The sequence below is a fragment of the Eutrigla gurnardus genome, assembly GCF_963514095.1.
Source record: "Eutrigla gurnardus genome assembly, chromosome: 11".
In the NCBI taxonomy this organism is placed as follows: Eukaryota; Metazoa; Chordata; class Actinopteri; order Perciformes; family Triglidae; genus Eutrigla; species Eutrigla gurnardus.
The window spans coordinates 9866761-9890568 of record NC_139925.1 but is presented as its reverse complement, the minus strand read 5'-3'; the positions used below and the strand labels follow the sequence as shown (position 1 = coordinate 9890568).

At 44.9% G+C, this 23808-nt stretch overlaps 2 protein-coding genes across 2 annotated transcripts; one reads left to right on the top strand and one right to left on the bottom strand.

The window, feature by feature from the left end:
• The first annotated feature begins 4587 nt into the window (after positions 1-4587).
• got1 (glutamic-oxaloacetic transaminase 1, soluble) lies at positions 4588-8695 on the top strand. Its single transcript, XM_084021724.1, has 9 exons — positions 4588-4783; positions 6125-6306; positions 6400-6523; positions 6828-6940; positions 7031-7135; positions 7264-7414; positions 7696-7861; positions 7956-8098; positions 8186-8695. Exons 1-9 carry the CDS (start codon positions 4675-4677, stop codon positions 8323-8325), a joined length of 1233 nt encoding a protein of 410 aa, XP_083877850.1. The 5' UTR covers positions 4588-4674; the 3' UTR covers positions 8326-8695.
• An 863-nt stretch (positions 8696-9558) lies between these two features.
• On the bottom strand, positions 9559-23332 carry cnnm1 (cyclin and CBS domain divalent metal cation transport mediator 1). The gene is made up of 10 exons (XM_084021973.1): positions 21790-23332; positions 18088-18231; positions 16879-17019; positions 16540-16709; positions 16207-16306; positions 14534-14679; positions 13761-14004; positions 12570-12674; positions 12075-12179; positions 9559-11665 (listed from the first exon to the last, which is right to left on the bottom strand). The coding sequence occupies exons 1-10, from the start codon at positions 23258-23260 to the stop codon at positions 11586-11588; spliced, it is 2706 nt and encodes a 901-aa protein (XP_083878099.1). The 5' UTR covers positions 23261-23332; the 3' UTR covers positions 9559-11585.
• Between the last annotated feature and the right edge of the window lie 476 nt (positions 23333-23808).

Below are 23808 nucleotides of genomic sequence, written 5' to 3'. Positions count from 1 at the left end.
AATGTAAAAGAAAGCACAATTCCATGCAGATGGTACTGGCCTCATAGTGTACTCTCCTTTTTCAATTCATGGTCATCTGTAAGAATGGCCCTAGCACCAATCTGTTGTGTGTCGGTAATGGCTCAGCTCTCCTGGGTCCCGGAAGGTGAGCCTTATCAGCAAACCCACGTGATGCTGTCGGTAGCCAGGACCCAGACTGTGCTATTGTGCCCCTGCCTGGCTCTGAGTGACTGATGACAGCGCCTTCTCACTGGAGGAAATGAGGAGGCCAGAGGCGAGCCTGGGGGCCAGATTTTTAGCAAAACCTCGTTCTCACCCACTTACCTTCGGCTCCGAAAGTACCAAATATTCCACAATGGCGGGCCCGGGGCCTCAGGTGCCAGCTAACGTGCGTGTTGCAACAGTCCCTCGGGGCTCGTTGTGATGACCAGGTTAGGAAAAAAAGATACCCTAATTAAATAGTTTGTTTGAAAGGCTGTGAGAGGGTGACGTGTTTGAGAGCCAGTGTGTATCAAGGTTATTACTTGGAGAAAGGAGGAAGTAAGGTCAGGCCAGTCTGGGTCCCCTGCCCTTTGCCCTCCCTTGGGTCTCATAAATTAGCCTGCTGTAATTCTCCCCCAGACGGCCTTGCCCCAGCAGGTGTGTGTTTGTATATATGAGCGTTCACAGGGGGATGTGAGCGCTGTAATGTCTGTGATCTACGGTGTTGGGAATGTAGTTTGGGAGGAAACGTGCAACCTAAATATGCTTATCCTCTCCGCTGCCACACGGCCCGTGTAGATAAAGACACTGCAGGGAGGCGGGACTAAAGGAGTCGGATGTGTGCGCCTTGAATGTTCCCTCTATAGCTGTTTGTATGTTCTGTCCTATTTGGCATTTGAAAAAAAAAATATCCAAAATATCAAAAGGTTGACTCAAGTTCAGCTTGATACTGGAAGGGTTTTCTCTAACTAGCGCAGTAATGGCTCTCTTGGGAAAGACGCTGTTGCCCTAAAATAAAAGCATCCATGCATCCTGGCTACAAGTGGTAAACATCCTTGAAAGAAAACACTAGTGTCTCTCCAGCAACCACGGTGGTATCTTCATCAAAGTGACAGTTTGTTTTTGGCAAAAATCCTCATGAATAAGGTTCATTTTTGTAAATAATTTATGTATAAAACACAGAGCATTGAGTTTCAGTCTCTGTTTATGGGAGAGTGAAATCCTCTATGATGATCTCACCATGTGGATTAATAAAACATTACATCATTAGAGATCATGATGACATTGTCAGTTTTTCTTTTGTTTGTTTTGTTTTTTTTGTCACCTATCATTTTCGCGGCTTTATCCAGGCAGAAAATAAGCAGTAAGGGTAAAAATTGAGTCGTAAGTCTTCCACTTCCTGTCTTTGTTTCTTTGCATGCATATTTGTATAAAGCTGAGGTCTGGAAAGCCTGAGTTGGCCAAAAGACAGCATCAATCAATTAGAATAGCACATTGTAGACCTTGTGTTTGAGGTTCCACCCAGCCTCATAGGTTAAAGGCCATATCAGTGAAAAGCAGTGAGTGTCAAGCATATTAGCAGCCCATTGTAGATAATATCATACTTTCAATTATCAGTCAAATCTTAGATCAACTATGTAAACAGTTTGTTTGCACTAGTTATTATCATTATTATTATTATTATTATTTAACTTTATTGCCAAGAGTGTGTGTGTGTGTGTGTGTGTGTGTGTGTGTGTGTGTGTGTGTGTGTGTGTGTGTGTGTGTGTGTGTGTGTGTGTGTGTGTGTGTGTGTGTGTGTGTGTGTGTGTAGTTTTAGAGTTTTTTGTCTGTACAATAAATAGAAGCATACCTGTACATGACGGTACCCAGTTAGGAGAGGGGCATTAATCTTCTCATTCAACTCATTCAACTCGGCTCAAGAAGTTGAATAAATATAATTGCTGAAATGTTATTTATTTTTATTTTTAAACGCCTTACATGCACTTCTTTCACTCATGTCTTTTGTCGGATGTACATGGAGAGCGGTGTAAATGACTGCATGCATGTGGAAAGAAAACAGATTTCATGTCACGATATCAAATGGAGCACACAAAGGCTTGTGCATGCACACAAACATGCACACACACACACGCACACCGGTCGGAATGTCGTCGAACGTAAAGTGCACGGACGTCTGTTATTGCATGCATGCTGCCTCAGTCTTTGGGCTATAGAGGGAGCGGCGGGGAGGTCCTGTTCCTTTTGTTGTTGCTGTGTCTAGTCCCTTGTTGGAGAATTGATGACACTGTCTTGGGAAAACAAACACGGCGGGAAGCTAAAAAGGTGGTCACTCACCAGAGCTCTCTGACCCAGAGACACAGAGGCCATCGCTACATGTGAGCAACGCCGCAACATCCCCCTTGGAATGTACGGCACTGTGTGTGCACACGCTCCTGTTTGTGTTTCAGTGATACCGCAGCTGGAATGTGACTGTCTTGTGCCTGAATGTGTGCCTTTGTATGTTTTAGTGTCGGCCTCCTACAGCAACAATGAGAACCTGCATGCAAAATGAAAACACTGTGATAAAAGAAACCTTGTCGGCACCACTCTTTTTTTTCCCCCCTTTTTTTTTCATATTTGCATTACGTTGCTAGATGCCAAAATAAATGTTCCGCATATCAGTGTCAAAGAAAATGCAGAGAAGGTTCTACCTTCTAACTGAATGATCTGGATGTGACACACTCCCCCTGTGGGCACTGTCTTGCCAGAGGCTGCTCCTGTCACTCCTTGCTCTGACTCACACTTCACATCACAGCGCAGACCGTGGTCCCAGGGCCTCCCCGGTACCTACACACACACGGCAAACCCTGCCCTGGGCCCCCGAGCCTTGTTCTGGGAGCTCAAATCCCATAATTGCAGGGCTGACAGTGATAGCTAACATACGAGACACCCTCACCTGGTCGGAAAGAATGAAAACATCTACTGTCAAAGTGATGCGAGGAGATGAGTGGGGGTGTTATCAGCTATGGGGAAAGTGAGTAACATCTGGGACAAAACAGGAGGGGAAAATAGTGTCTCAGTGTTCTGTGATAACTGGTATTAAGATTACTTGTACTTCTGTATCTCTACAAGGCAAAACTAATCTTAATGAGTGGTTAATCAGAGGCACACATCAAACGTAGAGGTCCCGCCTACGCCGTTGGCAGGCAATTAACATTTAATTAATGCTTATGAACCATTGCTGTTGTTCAGTTTCTGTTTTTCACTTTGGCTATTTGGGAGCAATGGGAAAAGATGTAAAAGCAACATCATTATTTGATCACTGTAACAATGTAAACAGTTGACTATTTACACATTCAGAACAACACTGTTAATCCAATATTTACCCTTATTTTCTTTTTTGCTCTGCCGTTCTTCACCAACTACTGAGGAAAAACACATTTTCCTCTTTGGCTACGGTATGCTCTGTTTTTTTCACCGGCTAGTTGCTACTATAATTCTGTTTGGTGCTGGCGAGGTAATGATAGCATTGAAACTGAACCAAAATAGTAAGGTTGCGGGCCGTATAAAAAACAAAACAATGATCTAGAAGACGCCAAAACTCTTGTACAGCTGACGGGAACTGCAGAGTTGGTGCATTCATTACTTTGATTGACCAGTTCACATTACGTTGACACATTGTTTCTTTATTAATATTCATTTGTGCAGCTTTAACTACATGTGGTTGGACCATGCAAAGGCCTATTTATTGCAAGCAGTAAGCGTACTTGTTATTGCTGTGTGTATCACACTAGTGTCTATTACTTATTTCAATCTGTTTAACAATACACCAATGCATATGTCCAAGCTAATACGTTCTACCATCAGTTTAACTTCAAAAACTAGGTCAGACGATGCAGCAGCAGCCACTTTACCAGACAGAAATATTAAAAGCCAGCACTAAGGCGTCAAAACGAGCCGAGTGCTGCCTCCAGGATAGCCACAAAAAAAACTTTCCTACAGAGTCCCGATCGTGGTAGGGGAGAGCAGGCTGGAGTGGCCCTCATTTATCAACCACTTCAGGCCCTGCAGACAGCTGTGGGGAGAGCACAGCGGAGCCAGCGTGTTTACGCCACAGCTCAGCCGAGGCCCTCACAACAGAACGGATGAAAATGCTTGCACTTACTCATTTAGGCATCCTTGCACTGTAGCTTTTTGTTCAGTTTCAGTTCCAATTTACATTTTATATTGGGATGTTACACATGTTAGGGTGCTGCCAGATATCTGCTCATGTCATTTGATCATTAAATGTGTTATTTTTAACTCTACCATGGAACACATTGCTGTCATGCCTTCAGTAGCCGCGGTGAGCAGTCTTTAACGAGGCTGTGGCACCACCTTGTGGTCAAAATGTTTATTGCACTAAAATCACTGAACCACCCACTTTTGAACGCTTAGCATTTGGTGCGTCGTGCGTCAGTCATGCTGCAGAGGTATTCATTGGTCAGCAGCCCCCCCGTGTTGTTTTCTTGAACTTTGACCCGTCTGGGAACAGTGCAGGGATTGGCTGGTCAGATGCATCTTGATTTCTATTGGTAAACCTTCTCACACCCACTTTCACAGCGCCTCAAATCCAAGTTGAAGGTTGAAAAATGCTCTTTTGTCCCGTTAGCTCTCCCGGTAACCGTCCGTCCTGCTGTCGCCACAGTCTTCTATAAATAACCTGCAGCCATGTCGGTGTTTTGTGAGGTCCCCCAAGCAGCCCCCGTCGCTGTCTTCAAGCTGTCGCAGGACTTCAATAACGACCCGTTTCCCCGCAAGGTGAACCTCGGAGTGGGCGGTGAGTTGTCCTCAGTAACTGCGGTGACTTAATTTGCCATGGTAACGGTATCCAGGAAGAAGCAGCGGGTCCGACATCCAGCTAATGGTAGTTTGCTAGCTAGCTGGTTATAAATTGAAGCCTATATATTAACTTATAGGCTTATTTAAATATATGTTACTGTAAAATGTGAAACCCTTTTGATATGTTTCGATTATGATATCGATTGTTAAAGTTAATTGTGTTATCCTGTTAGTTTCCCACTGATATGAGGGTTGTGAAGCTCTATCTTTAGACGTTGAGAGTAAATACAACTCCTGGCTGTTTCCTGCTGTCCAGTCAGTCCACACCAACAAGCCTACTGATTGCAGCTTTGTTGATACGGTGTCCTTGTTATGTAATAAAGAGTGGAAACATCTCTGTCCTCCCTGTTTCCACCCCTCCCTCCTGTTCCCTTTGGCTCTGTGTACTAAGGAGTCGATGGGATTACTGTTACCTCATGCTACTCGCGAGAGTTACGTGGTTTAGTCCTGCCTCTCTCCTAAAGCAAGCAAATGGCACATTTTACCCCGTAATAGGCCACCACTGTTTTCAGTGCTAAATTTAGTAATCCTTGCTGCTGGTATTGCAAAGGAACAGCGTGCTAAACATTGCTTAGCTCTGTTGTGGCAGCGTGTTCGTGGTACTGAGTCCCATGATTAGTGCAGGAGGCCTTATAATCCCCTTCTCTCTGCAAGACACACAGTGCTGCAGATGGTAATCAACTACTGGGCAGCTGGGAAATGTAGGCCACACAATGTTAATGTTAAACGTCATACCGGTACTTAGGCCTGAAATAAGTAGTGCATTAATCGATACATTGATACATTGATGGATAGAAATAAATCAAAATTACACAAGGAACTAATTTCAACTCAAATGCATAGCTTTGTTTTTTTAAGACATCACATAGGGCTTTGTGATCTACCTTTTATTTTTACTATTTTACATTTTATAGACCAATTGACTGTCATGCCAGGGGATAAAGGGAAAAAAATACTAAAGATGAAATTGAGCTTGAAACTTACTTTGTGAGCTGCAGAGCAAAGTTTCTGGTCTTTGTTCTGAAGATAAAAAGGCCATTGTATACTTTAGTCCTTATCAGTCGGTGACAGAGTTCAGCCGGCTAAAACGCTTGACAGAGAGATGAAAGTGCATGTTTGTTACAGTATGTGAGTGATCTTTTCAGGGTCAGTGTCACATTCTTCTTATTTGACCCCTGAAGAATCAGCCACTAGCTGAATATTCATTCAAAACTTTTTTTTTTTTTTTTGTAATATCAACAAATAAATAATAACTGTATCCTGAAATTATTTCTTGCAGCCTACCGGACAGATGAGGGCCAGCCGTGGGTTTTGCCAGTGGTTAAAAAGGTTGAGAAGATCATCGTGCACGATGACAGGCTAAACCACGAGTACCTGCCCATCCTGGGCCTGCCTGACTTCAGATCCTCGGCCTCTAAGATCGCACTGGGAGATGACAGTCCTGCCATCCACGAGAACAGGGTTCGTGTAGTGACAGACCACGCCGTTTTTTTTTTTTTTTTTTTTTTAAATACATTACCTTTGAAACTAACTGTTTGTTTGTGTCACTGCCAGGTGGGGGCTGTCCAGTGTCTGGGTGGTACAGGTGCTTTGAAGATGGGCGCAGAATTTCTCAGGCGTTTCTATAATGGAACCAACAACACCAAAACACCTGTCTATGTGTCTGCACCTACCTGGGGTATACACACACACACACACACACACACACACACACACACACACACACACACACACACACACACACACACACACACACACACACACACACACACACACACACACACACACACACACACACACACACACACACACACACACGCGCGCGCACACACGCGCACACACACATCCTATTAATAAATCTTACATCTTATCAGTGATCTTGCGTTGTTATCAGCTCCCATGTTTGAAACATTTATAAAACAACATTTACTTTTTGTATCAAGAGCAAATATTGACAATAAAGTGAGAACTGTTTGTTTCAGAAAATCACAATGCTGTATTTGCCAATGCTGGCTTTGAGGATGTCCGTCCATACAAATACTGGGACGCTGTGAAGAGGGGCCTTGATTTTGCTGGTTTCCTTGGTGATTTGGAGGTAAGCGATCTAGTGCTCTGGTGCTACTTCGTTTTGGTCTTCAGTCATTTGCAGTACAGCACTTCTTCTCCTGCTCTCTGTTTCCCACAGAGTTGTCCAGAGCACTCCATCTTTGTCCTGCATGCCTGTGCCCACAATCCAACTGGCACAGACCCCACACAGGAGCAGTGGAGGCAGATTGCTGAAATTATGATGGTACAATACGCATACATAACACAAACGCAAGCCAACACACGCCTGGCCGTACTGTTATTTCAACTATCACCACGAATTGCCGAATGTTTAACGCAATATGATGATTGTTTTATCTTCTTCTTTTCTAGAGGAGGAATCTGTTTGTGTTCTTTGACTCTGCTTATCAGGGATTCGCCTCAGGCAGTCTGGACAAAGATGCCTGGGCGGTCCGATACTTTGTCTCCGTGGGCTTTGAAATGTTCTGCGCCCAGTCGTTTTCCAAGAACTTTGGCCTCTACAGTGAGTGAGCATTAACTTGGACATTCACTTGCTTGCATGAGAGAGTGATAGAGAATCACAATGACAATCACACAGTGTTTTGTGTGTAGAATAAAGAGAAGCCCCTAATTTAGTTATTATTACTCAACGCCTTTCAATCATGACAATACGGTATATGATAAAGAGCATACAGCTGAATCTCAACTACAGTCCATGTAGGAGTGTTAGCGTTGCCTCCTGCAGGTTTACGAAAGTAATTGCAGCAATATTGTTTTATATTTGACGCGTGTTTGTCGCATCAGATGAGCGTGTGGGCAACCTGACCATCGTGGCTCGCGATGACGACAACCTGAAGCGAATTCTGTCCCAGATGGAGAAGATTGTCAGGACCACTTGGTCCAACCCACCCTCTCAGGGAGCTCGCATTGTTGCCATCACTCTTAATTCACCTGAGCTCTTCACTGAATGGTAAAAGCGCAAAATGGCCCAAATAAATAGAATACTTTAAGCACTGTACGATGTAGAACAGGCATAAAAAGCATGTGCTTTCTGATGACTCTAGGAAGGAAAATGTGAAGACCATGGCTGACAGGGTTTTGTTGATGAGGGCTCAGCTGAAGGCTAAGCTCCAAGCCCTGGGGACACCGGGCACCTGGGACCACATCACAGAGCAGATTGGCATGTTCAGCTTCACGGGCCTCAACAGTGAGTACAAACACGCACAGAAAGCAAACCTTTTCTGTATCACCTTAATAATCAATAAATAATGTGGTTGTGCCGTATTTCCTGCAGCCAATCAAGTGGAATACATGGTGAAGGAGAGACACGTCTACTTAATGGCCAGCGGTCGCATCAACATGTGCGGTTTGACCACCAAGAACATAGACTACGTGGCCGAGTCCATCCATGAGGCCGTCACCAAGGTCCAGTAGAAGACTACACTACCCACAGTTCTCAGTTCTTCCTCCTGCCCAGCCCTGAGCCACCTGATTCCAGGGAAAGTCTTTGTGTCCAGCTTCCAGATTTCCTGGAGCAAACACAAACTCTCATTTGCACAAATATAGATGGCCTTCCACCCCAGGGCCTCGTTTCCCCTTCAGTGTTCCCCACACTTCTACCTGAACGCACACATGGGAACGATTCCTTCAAGTAATTGTTTTAATAATTTGTCCCCGTTGGTCTCCCATTTGTAGTGTGTACTTAGTGTAATGTCATCATCAATCTTTTACATGTAGTGTGCTATTAGTGTTTATGTCACTGCCGGGACCTTTGAAGGTTAGTACATCTGTGACTGCGTTACAATGACCTCAGCAGTGCTGACTCAATTGTCTAAAAGTGTTCATCCATTCCAAGTGTTAATAACACATTAACAACAGATTAAACCTGCAGCAGTTAGTGTGTATGATTAACAGCATGTGAATTATTACAGCGTACGTATTTACCACCTCTGTCATGAGTGAAGTTGCAATATTACCTTTACTGCTGAATGCAATGTGAAGAGATGAGGGATCTCAGGAAGATATTTTAAACTTGAACTATGTAATTTATTAACAATACTATGTTCTACCCAAAAGGGGTCATACTAATTACCTCCCTCTTAATCTGTAAGGACTGTTTTTATTCCTCGTTTGTATGGAGGGAGCACAAATGGAACCAAAGTATCCTAACGGTTGCCGTGACTCCAGAGTCGTCAGTTTTCGGCTGGATGTTGTGGTGATTCTGGTTCTGTCGGGCACCTGCCAACTGAATGTAGAGTTTGCACAGCGACGATCTGTTCATAGCACTATTAGGTAAGTCAATAAGTAACTCATGTCAGTGGCACAAATGCACTCTAATGATCAACCAGTTTGCTGTTGCACAGTACACTAATAACGTAGTCCTAGTGTTTAGCAAATTAAGCTGAAAATCTCCTCTAGAACGTCCGATGAGATGAAGTAACGACTCTAATAAAGAACTATGACATTATGTTTGTGGTGTTGTCGCATATGTTGGGAGTGATTTAATAGAAGGTTAAAACAGCCCTTACAATTCCATGTACAAATACGTTGAAGTGAGTGATCATAGCAAAACATTTATAGCAGTTATAGCAGTTTAAATTCGGAAACTATAAATGAAATGAAAAGGAAGAAAACCCAAAGTAGACGACAATAATAATTCAGTCAATTTATTAATAATTTAATCATCCTCTGTGTAGAACATAGTCTCTTAATATCTTTGGGTAACTTATATAATCATCTTTACATTAGTAAAAGTTTTTTTTAAATCCCAAACAAACAGCATATCAATCCTCATAAATATAAATCCGTGTTAATCAGCTGCAAAATCTCTCTGAAAGACTTTGTGATACACACAAATCCTCTCGCTCATAGTCATGTTGTCAGATCAAAAGACTTCCCGCTGGATGATGTGTGTACAGGGAGGTCAATGTGAATGGCTTAGCGGGGCAGTATCCTTTGTACTTCCAAAGCCTTACCAGGCAGAATGAAATATGTTACTGAGCGTCCCGAGACACCACCTGTGTGTGTGTCTGTCTGTGTGTCTGTCTGTGTGTGTGTGTGTGTTTGACAGGAGGCGGTGGCTTGACGTCAGCGTGCGTCACATTGCTTTCCTCTCTCATATCTCTCTCTGTTCTGTCGAGCAGTGTACCTGCCAAGATTTCACAACGCACAGCAGCTCAGTCCAACCTGAGCTGCAGCTACCACGCACATTTTTTAAAATAAGAATCAAATAACTATTTCATTATTGCAGTAATAGATTATCTCTAGAACAACGTCGCGAGGCCTCCTCCGTGAAAACAGCAGTATTTATTGCACCTATTGCTTTGTGAAACTTCACCTAAAGTTCATTTTAAAATCTAAAGTCACTTCAGATTTAAAAGAAGTCGCACATTGCACCTCTGCAGATTGTTCTCATCCTATTCATGCATCCCTTTACGTAAGCATGCATGTGGAACGGCAGGGCTTTCTACGGGGGATAACTCTACGGTAAAAGCAGCATAAACAAACATGCAAGCAGCAACTACTCTTCCCTCGACAATACTCCTAATATCCACCTGGATCCCTTGACCCGAACCCCCCAAACCCCTAGCTTATATTTAATTGGTGTATACAGCTTTATTCAGATGGACTGTACATAGAAGAATAAAATGAATGAACCCCTACGCGTTCTACTGAATGAAGTCAAACAATAGGCTAACATCAAGAGAAAAAGGTGAGTCATTGAGGGTCTTTGTTTGAAAGAAACACTAAAATTGTGTCCATACAGCTACATATGCAGTGAGGAGGGAGCGTTTAAATGGGAAGACATACTAGACGGACTGTAGGCTGTACTGAATGTATGCGTGTGTGTGGTAGCCATTTACACTATGTAAGATGACTTATATATTGCTCTCTTCATATTACTTTTGGTAATTCTGATGCTTCCATATAAAAAACTGGGTAAGAAATTTTGTCCAAGCACAGGTATTTTCAAAATTGCGCATGCCCCTCTAAAGGTTGCCGAGAGGTCGGTGTATACAATAAGTAGTTATTCGAGGTGAGAATTCATTTATGGCTTGTGTTCTTTTAATCTGGCATAAAAATTGTGCTCTTGTCTCGTGGCTTTTTGTTCGTGGTTAGGCTACGGTGTCGGGTACGGTTGGCAGTAGGTGGCACCCTTATGGCAACATTAGGACAGTTCCCTGTGCAAACATTTCAGTGTGGGAACTGCCTCATACTAACACATAAATAATAATAATAAATCATTGATTGATCAAAAGGTCAAAGCTGGCTCAGATATTGCCTTAGGACCTTGTTGGGCTCCGTATTGACAGGTCGCGTGAATTAAATGAGATGTTAAATGTTATGGATAACCGTAAAAATATGATTTAGATATTTCCCTGTTTACTACAAAACCTGTGATGAAAACCTCCATATAGTCCAGTGTAAGGCTGGATAACTCCAATACTATGTTGTTTTGATTTTTTTGTCCCATTTGTAATTGGCAGTCACTTTAAGGGGGTGAAGTCAGGTGGAGGTGGGACAGAATGGGACCTGAGTGTTACCGGTGGCTACGTCACATAGGATGGCTCAGTCTCCTGTGAGAGGTGTGTCACAGCATGGGGGGAGGCTATGAGGGGGGAGTCTATGAGGGCGGCTGTGAAGGAAAACCAGTGAGTGAGTGATGAGGAAGAAGCTTCCTCTGCGTCACTGCGCTAGCTCGTCACCGGCGGTTGCTCTGAACCTTCGTCCAAACTCCTTTCTCCATCCCGAGACTTTTTCCTCCTCTTGTTACCTAGAAACAGGAGAGAGTCTGCTCATTAACACTGGCCACAAACTGGAGCTGCATCACGTTCACATAGCTTTTATCATCTGTCCTTTATTCCTTTTTAAAATGATTTATTGTTATTGTTTAGCATTAACTGAAATAACGTCAGCTGCGCTAAGCAGAAGGAATTTATTCCCACAAAGGAATAAATTAAAGTAAATGACTCATCGATTCTGAGCCGACAGTTGTATCTGGAGAATTGCTGAAAAGAAGCAGGTTGCAGTGACAGTTGCTAAGATACACCCGGCATCGGTGCCTGCGTCTGACAGGGAAGTGAGGGCACAACTGACGGGGTGCAAGTGTGTGTATGGGAGGGGGGGGGGGGGGGGGGGGGGGATGTTGTTGCATCAGTGTTTGTGACAACTAGCTCACTCACTCAGTTTACGTAACAGCTTCTTCCCAATGTTCTCGTCCGAGCTGGACAGAGACAGAGAGCTGATGAAGGGAGAGGTGGAGGGTTCTCCAGACTCCGTAGGCACGTCTGAGAGGAAAAGTTATAGACGGATGAAACATTCAGACAGACGGGATGCAGTGGAAATGACGGAGTAGACGACCTACAGTGATATGTATCGTATATAGCCTACGAGACCAAATCAGATGCTTTAAAGAGATATGTATTAGGAAAACGGATTTAGAGTATAATGGGATTGCAACGGAACAATAACCATAATCTCCTGGTGAGGAACGGTGTGTTCACATGCTTTTGTAAACACTAAAATCTACTGTGAGAGTACACAGCGTCACAAAATCAGCAATATCACAGTAACGCAAGCTACACAGCAATATATATAATGAAATTTAGCAATGGAAACTGTCAGTTAATGTCATATCTTCACTAAGTCTTATGAAACAAAGGGGGAAAAAAGCTCACCATTCTCTCCATAATTGTCCGGCCGGTCCTCGTGGATGTAGGGAATCTCATCCATGCGGAGGAACACGGTGTCGTTCGGACTCCTCTGCCCGTCAGATTTACTGCCTGTGAAGACAGAGTTTGACCAATCAACCTTAAAGCCAAATGCAAGTCCCCACACGGCCACAGCTGGTTTGCAGCTCTGCCTGTAGAGGGAAGTAGAGAACTTTCTAGCTATCGGCCTCACAGTGGGTTAAATAGTATGAGTGGTGACTGCGACCAGTGGAGGAACTTTAATTGGCGATATCTGCTGTGTTGGGATTGACATGGCGGTACGTTTATTACTGGATGCGGCGGAACCATCTGCCCAGCGACTTATTTAATGACACACGAACACTGACTGGGTGGCGTGTTGCACGAGGCGTAAGGCAGATGGTATGTGGGAAATCCTTTAAGCCTTGAAACCAGTACAGATTGGTTGATGCCACGTCTGCACCAGTTTTGTGAGTGCGTCATTACGGGTGTTTCATTTATAGGATTCAAGCTGTGCTCATCATAATAATATATAAGATAAATGGTTGCTATTATGAGATTATTATTATGAATGCTCTGTGTGGTATTAGCTATTCAACCTCATTTTCATTTATTTTCTCATTTAATTATTTAATTTAATTATTCCCCGGGTTGGTATGAACAGCTTTTTATCACACTTCCATTTATCGTGTCAGTAAGGTTTTTTTTTTTTTTTAGCCTTTTAGCCCACAAAGCACTCCAACTTCCTCTTCAAAAGAAATCTCTTCCACTCCACTGAATCATGAAATTCATATTGAGCCTCATGGAGCGAGATCATAATTTACATTTTAGGGCTTTGGTGTTGCTCTTAGCATAGAGATGAAAAGTGAGTGCAAAAGTAGAATCCTGTCAGTGATTAATTTAACGGATGCATCAGAGAGGAAATGAGGAAAAAAGGTGGTATCGCTGAGTGAGAGGAGGGTGAACTCGGATACTGAAAGATCTTCATCCCACAAGTTGAAGCAAATGGGAAGTCCAAACTAAGAAATCAATTCAAGGCTGTCAGATATTGAGTGTCAACCTTCGTGCTAGATTGAAGTCGAACTAAATTTTCATTCAGAATTTAATTCTCGAGTCAAACAATCAGGGAAACCTGCAGTCAAACCGATTATTTGGGCCCCTTAAAGGAACAGTACTCACGAACGATCCGGTTTCTTTCGTTGAGCTGGAAAGTGCTGCGAAGGCCACCGTGGGGATGGAGATGTGCAAGGCGTGCCAGCCCCAGTCGTGTGTGTGTGTGTGTGAGGGGGAGGGCGATGCTGTGTGAGCGGGCCTCTGGGACCGCAGGCCTCCCTTTAGCATCAGGGTCCAGCGGGTCTGGCGTCTGAGGGGAGCTGTCCATCCTGGTGGCCATCAGGGCGTTCTGGTAGTGGTTCCTGGTGATCTGCGGGGGCGCCCAGAAAGAAGCTTTTAGATATGGTTGTGCATAAAGCGCTGACATTAGATTAAGGCATGGTTTCCTCCACGTGGACGGGAGGAAACATGGACTGCACTGGAGAGACGGGGAGAAGAGGTGAACTCAGAGGGCACATCCATCATTGAAGACTAAAATATTCATGGCTGAAATGGAGCTCAATTATCCCCAGTGATTAAAGGAAAGAGTGTGTATGGAGGGCAGAGAGAGAGAGAGAGAGACAGGATGTCTGTGTTCAGTCAGAATCGGGGATTAGGACATATCAAAGGCAAACGCTGCAGCAGAGGAAGAGGTTGCATTTTCTGGAATTTTGAAGATTAAATTGAGGGAGTTTAAAAGTGCAGTTGCTCGTGCTCCCATTTTTTACATTCAGGAAATGGCACTTTTAATTGACATTGTAATAACAGTGGTTGCTGTTCTGTGTGTGTGTGTGTGTGTGTGTGCGTGTGCGTGTGCGTGTGCGTGTGTGTGTGTGTGTGTGTGTGTGTGTGTGTGTAACCTTGATGATCTGCAGGTCTGAGAGCTGTCGGACTGAGTAGTCTGGTAAGTAGACCCCTCCTCCTGTAGCTAGCTGACCCACACTGCCTCCACACAGTAATGAATCTGATTGGTTCAGACCGCTGCCCCGGGAACTGTACCTCGGCCCTGAGCGGAACAAAAGAGGAAAACATACTTTTAATCGTGTATTTATGACTTACATCATCACCATTAGGTCAAAAACAGTCAGAAAGTTAAAAAAAACCATCAAAATCACTGCATTTTATATATTCTGCACACTTCTTTTCCAATTTTCAGTAATGAAGGAAAAAAGCCTCAGAGTTCAGGAAAACTCCATCAAAATTAAACTAGTCGCACAACTCTTCCCTAGTATATTATGCTCCATTGACTTTGATGGACTTGAACTGTAGCCAATCCAGCCGTGACTTCCCTGCGTGTGTGTTCTCAGGATTAGAAAGTTTCATTCATAAAACGAGCGTGCTCAGTGGTAGAGTTGGCTATGTAACATATGAACTAAAAATAACAAAAAAGAAAACTGAGAAATGTGTCGTTAAGCAGTTGAAATTGTTTTTAAAAGAAAGACATATTTTCCACACAAGCATACAGACCCACACCATGTTCAGTTAACTATACCTGTGAAATATTTTCTTATATATTAGTGCCATCCTTTTTAGAGATGTTTCATTTTTACTCATTTTTAATTGAAGCGATAAGAGAGCCAGGATCATTTTTGCTTTTAAAACATGATAAATGGTGCATTTTATTGTGTAGGTCTTCTCATTGCGTCTCTATTCTGCATAGTCTTGATGTGAGCACTGCTCAGCTGAGTGGCAGGATGTGCTGACGGAGAGCAATGACTCAGAGCGAGAGCAAGTAATAAAAAAGAGATGTGATACATCTGCAGCTGCTTGAGATAAAAATCTGGATTCTGTGTTGTCCTAAGAAGAATGTCAAATATTTATTCGGTCTTCCAAATTGTCCCCAGGAATAAAATAAAAAAAACAGTCACCAGGAACATCACATATGCAACCACATTGAAATGCAACCACCACAAAAATCAGAGAGAGACAGAGGGGTAGATTTACTAAGACTGAAAACATAAAAAAAATTAATAAAATCAAATAAATAAAAAAAATATATAATGTATTTATTTATTTATTTTGTCTGTTATATATTTAAATATTTAAAGAAAATCATCATAGTGATACAAACAACCTGTTAATCCAATATCGGATCGGATATGGATTGCACTTGACGCTCATCCTTTCCACAAGTGCGCCCTGTTTGTAAATACCGTTCCATGTTTTTACGCGTTTATTGGGAAAGAATTGCGCCTGAAGAGGGCGCAAGTGCGTTAGTAAATCTAGCCCAGAGAGAGAGAGAGTGGGAGACAGGCTTTCTGCGTGCTCTGCAGCCTTAGCTGGCTCTCATATAATCCTTTTGCAGGTCATGTCCTTCCACTGGGAAATTCTCTGAAATCGTGTCTTTTAATTACTTACTTCCCACGACTGCTGCTGCTTTTGCAGACGCTGGGTGGGATTTAGACGGCAAAAACGTGTCCAGCAGCAGCACTGCATTCATCCAGGATTATTACAGTGTCCCTGTTGTCATCAGCATGACCATCACCCTCATCCTGATATTGATCTATATTGTTTTATATGTGCACTTACTCACCAGTAGGCAGGGGGGAGATGAGTGCTGGCATGCCGTAGTAGGAAAATGCTCCATTTTCAAAGCGGAGTGCCTCCTTTCCGATCTCCACCTCCACTCGCCCCTGCAACGCCAACACAGCCATTCACATGAATCCTCTCTATGCCGACGACAAACACGCTGAATTGATTACTCCTCTAGTGGAGCCTCCCACGCAGGAAACATGCAGCGAGACACTGTAATTATATCAATAACTACAGCATAGAAGTGATATGTGATTCATAACGAACCTGCAACTCCTGTCATGCAGTGTTAGTTTTATTTTCGGCCTTAAAAGGCAGCAGCGGAGGGATTTACCTGCAGAACGAGGACAAAGTAGTCCACGGGTTTGTTCCTCTGGAAGAGGAAGTGTTGAGGAGCGTGTTTGTTCTTGGGGTTGTACTTGAGTTCCTGCACGACGCTGGGATGTTTGATGAGACGCAGCAAGATCTTCTCTGACAGATGACACAGCCTAAAAGGCTCCACCTCTACAGGATAGGACACACACACACACACACAGGAGCAGCAAAGCAAAAATCAAAAGAAAGAACACCGCGTTCCCTTGTGACATGTCCTCGTCTTCGTTTTTCTCCCGCAGTCCACCACGTGCGCTCGCCAATACTCTGCATTCATGCGTGCACACACATACGATGCTACCTGTTGCCAAGAAGCGGTGTGTTGCGAGCAGCAACTGAGGTGAGATCTTCACCTTCAGCTCGTTTTCTGCCAGTTTGAAGATGGAGAAGTCCTGCTGCTTCCTCTCGTGGTGGGACACTCGCCTTTTGTTCCGGTTATCAGCTGTGAACGCACACAGGCCGCGAATCATGAAAGTGCAGTGGCGTGCAGCGCTGCGTTCAAATTTCACATGCATTTGGATGTGCTTTGATGTGCCCCTTCCACTGATTAGGTTCGTCTCTTCTTGTGGGCACTAAGTAGAAGCTACTTTGAGGTGCCACTGACCTCATTAGTCGATGCAGCTTCATATGCTGCATGCTACCAAACACAGACCGTATTAGCGGGTTTATCTACTGCTGCAGATAGCTTGACATTATCCACCTCTGACTGATAAATTGACTTATCCCCTGCGGACATGAGGAGCATTAAACGCATTATATCCCTGTTTGCAGCGGGAGCAGCTGGTGCTATAAAAGGCCTGAAGTGCAAAGTCTGGAGAGATTAGCTCCCCTGTGCTATATTTACACATAATTATGCACACACAAAAACCCATGTTTGCGAACACCCACGCAAGTGCACCAATGAGGCTTGACTCTCTGCATGTAATTAAAATTATAGCACACTGAGAGTTTATTTATTTTTTTATTTTTTTTCCCCAATTACGGCTCGCAAATAGTGAATTACACCGAGCGAGTTGAAAGTATGGACAAGATTATATAATAAACGAAGGGACTTTGGCATTTGACTTTGTGGAGAGCTTTTCAATCCAATTAAAGATGAGTGGATTATGTTGATTATCTGGCAGACTGGGCCATTTATTCACATTATTTAATTATCTATCAGCAAGGAGCTGGGAGCAACAGGGGAGGGAGGAGCGTGGGATCAATAGTTTAATGAGAAAGCGGCAGAGGAGATGGTGGAAAGGAAATATGAATGCGCTATTAAATTAATGCTGAAACGCCACTCGTAGCATCCCTTAATAGGACTTTGTACTGCACTCGTTGGTGAGCGTTTCCCCGGCTCTGTTCTGGACCACAGAGCTGAACAAACTCTTGTCTGCTGCTGTGACAAACTGAGAGAAAATCTATTCAGTGTGGGAGCTGGAAATATAATCACATTGATTCACAGCTAATGCAGCAGGGCCTTTGAAAAACTCAGCGTTTCATAACGTGAATATGCATTCGTACGTACTATACAGGTCCGTCTCATCCACGATCTCCGACTTGATGATCTCCTCGATGACGTCCTCCAGGGTGACGATGCCCATCACTTCGTAGAAGGGGTCTCCCTCGCCCTCGTTGTTCACCCGCTGCACCACAGCCAGGTGGGATTTGCCTGCGCAAAAGGAAAAGGGTGAGTTTTCACAGTGTGACTTCATGCTGGAAACTGCCAATGCAAAAAAGGGGGTTGAGAGGCAACGTGGGATAAAAATAACACGAGTCAACAGCCTCCAACTGGATCTGTGTAGTCGAGATGAAAATCAGCATTAATACACCAGCTGGAGCTGAGAGGCCATAAACACAGGAGAGATTCTGTATATCTGAGAGCTCCAATGGGAAATGATTCGTGTGTGTGTGTGTGTGTTTGTGTGTGTTTGTGTGTGTGTGTGTGTGTGTGTGTGTGTGTGTGTGTGTGTGTGTGTGTGTGTGTGTGTGTGTGTGTGTGTGTGTGTGTGTGTGTGTGTGTGTGTGTGTGTGTGTGTGACGCAGACGAGAAGAAAGTGGGTACTGGGGGATTAGTCCGGAGACACTTTGACAGTTTGGAAGATTTGGGGCCAGCTTACGTAAACACTGAGATTATGCAATCAGTCTGGGGATGCCCGCATCTGCTGACTAAACTGCCCATGCTACTCCCACCTCTGTGTAAACACACACACACACACACACACACTTTACACATCCATGAGCAGGCCCAGCGCTCCCTCTCAGCAAGCGTTAGGTTGAACATGAAAAGCCTGCCAGATGCGGTGACGGAGCTCGCCAGCAGCGTCTCCGAGACGAGACAATAAAGCGAATGTGACAAGAAGTTTAAGCAGCCACAATGGAACATCACCGGGGGAGAAGAACACAATAACAAACACACCATTAGCAGTCACGGCGAGACTTTTTCTCATTTTTCAACTCGCCAAAAACACAGTTATGAGAAAAATGCTAAATGCACTCTTTTTTTTGTTCCATTCGTCGTCATAACTGTCGCTATCATGGTTCTTCTTACGTCAAATATGTTATCTAACCAAATGCATGACGTCACCAGAACACAGATCTCCAACCTTACTTCGGACAAAATCAGAGGCTGATGCGAGATGGGGCCGATTTAGGGGATCACTGCCAGGGGATAAAATGGATCAAATGCTTTAATCCACTGCAACGAGACACAAAAAATACAACAAAAATCCTGATTGAGTGACGGGAAGCCGTCTCCAAACATGAAACTGTGTCTGTGTGAGAACGGCTGAGATGACGAGGTTGGTCTCGGCGCTCAGGTCAGCTTGTCTGAAGAGCTCAGGTGAGTCAGAGGTGGATTTGCCATCAGCTGCTGATGTGCCCGGGCACCGCATTACATCATTCATACGTTACATAATACTCCACACACACACACACACACACACACACACACACACACACACACACACACACACACACACACACACACACACACACACACACACACACACACATCCAGACACAGTTCCCAGACACACATGCCCGGGGTGCAACTGGGTCTGCCATGGATGTCCATTTGAGAACGTTTCTGCTCCACCAGTTTCCCAGGCTCCTTCAGTCTATGTGTTGTTTTAGCTCATGATGCAGAATACGTTTGCATATAATTATGATCATTTGTCTGCTCCCTTTTCTGCAAACATTACAACCATTCACCATATGAGGAAATAATGCATTGTTCATATTTCTGCAGCTATTTTTATTTATTTTTTCTCCCGTTTTACAGGCATGCACATATTTAGCTTATAAAAACCACAATGGCTGCTTTCTATGACTTGTTGGGTGTATTACATTTCTTTAGTTCTTTGGTAGATTTTTATAATACATTTGCTCAAATACTGCACACAAGTAAACATTTAGAGTTACTTGTACTACTTTATATTTCTACTTCATTACATTTACTGTATTTAACACCCATTGTCAAAAGTTACTTTACATAAAAAACATATCTTTTAAAATATGCATATAATTACTAATAAACTGTCCAGCAGCGTATGAAGAAGTTCAAATCCGCTCCACCTTAATGACAAATTTCAAAGTACCGCTTACATGTTAACCCCTTAATAATTATGATTGTATTAAATAATAATATAATACTGAATTCTACATAGCTTTTTGCATTTGGAGTACAATACCTGTATAATACCTGCAAAATTTAGAATACTTTTACTTGTAATGTAGTGTTTTTAAATACTGAATACTAATCAATCAAAAGATCTACAGCAGATTTTGTGTTTGCCTTATGAATTGTAGAGTTAATGTATATTCCATTTACTTTTCAGCCCTCCATAACATTTCTGTCATTGCCGGTGACATTTCCATCTTTTTCTCTCACGCAAACCCCAGTGCATGGAGCTCCTCAGTGAGATCCCACCATGCTTCCTGCACGGCGGGAGCCTGTAATCCGTGAGAGCAGGAGGTGAGAGGGGAAAGGGAAAGGTTGGAGCTGAATTATTTATGGTTGCTCCGCACGTTCGGATGGCGACGACCTACAGAGTGAGGGAAGCTTCAAAGTCGCAGCGGGCTGACAATTAGGTGCACACAAACAATCTAAAGGTGAAGCCCCGATTTCACCTTTTCACCCGCCCTTAACTATAAATAACACACAATATGGAAACGCACAAGGTCACGCTGGAAGGGAGGGGGGGGCACGGATCACTGGTGTCAGACCAGAGCTATCCTTCATAATCCTGAACAAACTGAAGCTGTAGACCTCCTGACCTGTAAGTGGCAATCTGATTTATGAGCCCACCAGTCTCCACAGTGTCCCCTTTCACATTCTGATCAGACAACCACTGCCTCCAACCGACCCTATTGAGCTCTCTTTGTCAATGAAACAGATTTACATCTTAATCCCCCCCAACGTAAGCCAATGCCAGTGAGATCCTTACATAACAGCGGTTCAGATGTCTCATTTTACCACCAGAGTCACATCCACCGTTATCGCCGAGGCTGAGTGGGGTCCCCGAGGAGAGGCGGCACACATGCACGGGGGGGGGGAGCGGATGCTATCGCTGCATGTGCATGAGAGACGCAGTGCTGTAATGCACTTATCAGCAGAGATGCTTATCACACTAAAAAGATGTGTGAGTGGGAGAGATACTCGCTGCCTCTGCTGAGGGCAAATGCTAAATTCCTTCTTGACATTATGTTAAAGTGCTGCTCCAATAACAGACACACATGGTGTGATATATTAAAAAAAAGAGGGAACCAGCAGGGGCGGTGGTGGGGCATGGAAAGTTCACAGTGCCTTTGTCACGGGAAAACGACTTTTACTACGTATATAATAGATAACCCCACTCTGATCCTTGGTAGCCTCTAACTTCTGGCTGAACCAGGATCACTATGTGACACTGTATCCGATTTCACATGTGGCTCCCACTGCTATGGGGATCAAAGGGCTCTGCTGGCAGGCCCACTGTGAGCCAATGGACTGATGTATACATTGACTTCTGCACTGAAAACATGTATAAGTGCACAAGTCACTTCAAAAGGCGGTTAACTCGGGAGGTGGCGGGAGGTAGCTTTGAGAGCGTTCCAAAGCATACATGTGGCGCCTCGCATGCTCAACATGACTTCTCGCTCATAAGCTCAAAGTCCTGGACGTGTAAAAGTAACTCCCGCGGAGCACTTCTGAGGCCTGACCCCTGATATGATTTAAAGTTGGCATTACCTCTCTTAAACTCCTCCAGCATCACGTCCAGCTTGGTGTCGTTGAACACGCAGTGCATGGGATGCTTGTAAAACTGAGTGATGGTTTTTAGGGGCGTGCAGTCGTCGGGATCCACGAAGGCGAGGTCTTTGACAAACAGGATGTCCACGATGTTGGACCTCTCGTTCTCGTGCACCGGGATCCGGGTGAAGCCGCTCTGCATCACGTCGGACATGGTGCAGAAGTCCAGCGTGGCGTCCGAGGACAGCATGTAGCAGTCTGACAGCGGGGTCAGCACGTCCTCCACCGTCTTGGTCCTCAGCTCCAGAGCTCCCTGGATGATGTTGAGCTCCTCCTTGACCAGGTCGTGGTACGGATCCGTGACACGCAGCATGGCCACCAGCTTCTCCCTGGTGTAGAAGCTGCTGATCTCTTGGTGGAGCATGATGTCCAGGATCTTGGAGACCGGGTAGGCGATGGGGAAGAACACCAGCATCAGCAGGCGGGTCGCGCAGAGGGTCTTGGAGGCGATGGCGAGACTGTGCCTGGACGCCAGGGAGTGAGGTAAAATCTCCCCAATGAAGAATATCCCTAAAGTACACGAGGCGGTTGAGAGTGCGGTCATTCCTAAAATCTGGCACATCCAAACCACAAAGCATGTATTTGTAAGCACGTTGCCCAGCACCACCGTGCAGAGGATGTAGTTCCCGTGTTTACGCACGGACTCTATTTTCCGTGCGTATTTCTGCTCCTTCGCCGTGCCACTGTTCTGCAGGACCCGCAGCTCCACCGGGTCCAGAGCCAGCATGCTGATGTTCAGACCGCTGCAGAGCGCGGACAGCCCCAACAGGAGCACCGAGACTCCCGCCTGGAGCCACACGTCCGCCTCCGGAGGTCTCTCCACCACCGCCAACCAGAAGTCCTTGGTGCTGAAATGCTCCCATTTCACGCCGTCGAACGCGCACATGGAGTAGTATTTGATCACCTCGCCTCTGCGCAGGTCTTTCGCGAGGAGCTCCACCAGGACGGAGTTGTGACTTGAGCTGGATCGGAAAGAGCCCAGCAGCTCGATATCTGAGCTCCGGGCATTCTCCTCCTCGCAAGGGTTGTCCGCGGACCGGAGTCGCCTCTCCGTCCCCCCGCCGTCCCCACCGGGCTCCTCAATAAACGCGATCCACGGAGCCGCAGACGCGGCGTCGGGTCTGCCGCTGATGTTCAGGCTGTTGGGATGCTCAGTAGCGTGTGACGCGGAGTAGTACACCCTCAGTATGAAGCGGGTCCCCTCGGTCGCCCTCAGCACCCCGTCCTGCACGGACAGCTCTCCGCTCTGGGTGTCCTCCGGCCGGACGCCGAGCAGCGCTGCCGTCGGGGCCGGCAGGGAGGAGAAGGTGACGGTGAGGAAGAGGAGAGAGAGCCGGCGCGGATGCAGGATGCAGTAGAGAGCATCCGCAGCATCCGCAGCCATCATGCTGAATGAACTACTGAAGGACATGGGAGAACTGGGTCACGTGGGCTGCGGATGGGATGATGGAGCAGCTGGGTGGCCATATCCATGCAGCAGAGGGTGGGTGAGAGAGAGCGAGAGAGAGAGGCGCACCGTAGTCCTTAAATATACATGACAAATAGTGACGTAGGCCTGTCTTATTTGCTTTCTGCCCTTTTCTAAAAATAGAAAGTAGGAAATGCCCAGCCGTGAATGATTAATGTGATACACACGGGATCCAACAGCACGTGAACCAGCCTATAGAAACCCCTAAAACACGCTAAATAGCATTTGATATTTCACAAAAACCACAAATGGAGCCGTCAAGACGACGGAAAATATATATATATGCATTCTTCAGAAGCTCACCACAAATATGATGTCGATCCAAGGAACAAAATCTTAAAAGGTATTATTTGTGCGGTTGGGAGCGATTATCACACAGCTAAACATGTTTTTTTCTCTTGCTGTTTCAATGTCGCCGCTAGATGGCAGTGTTATCACCTGTTTCTGAAAAGCAGCCTTCCTGTAAACGAAGCCGAGTGGACTTCAGGCGT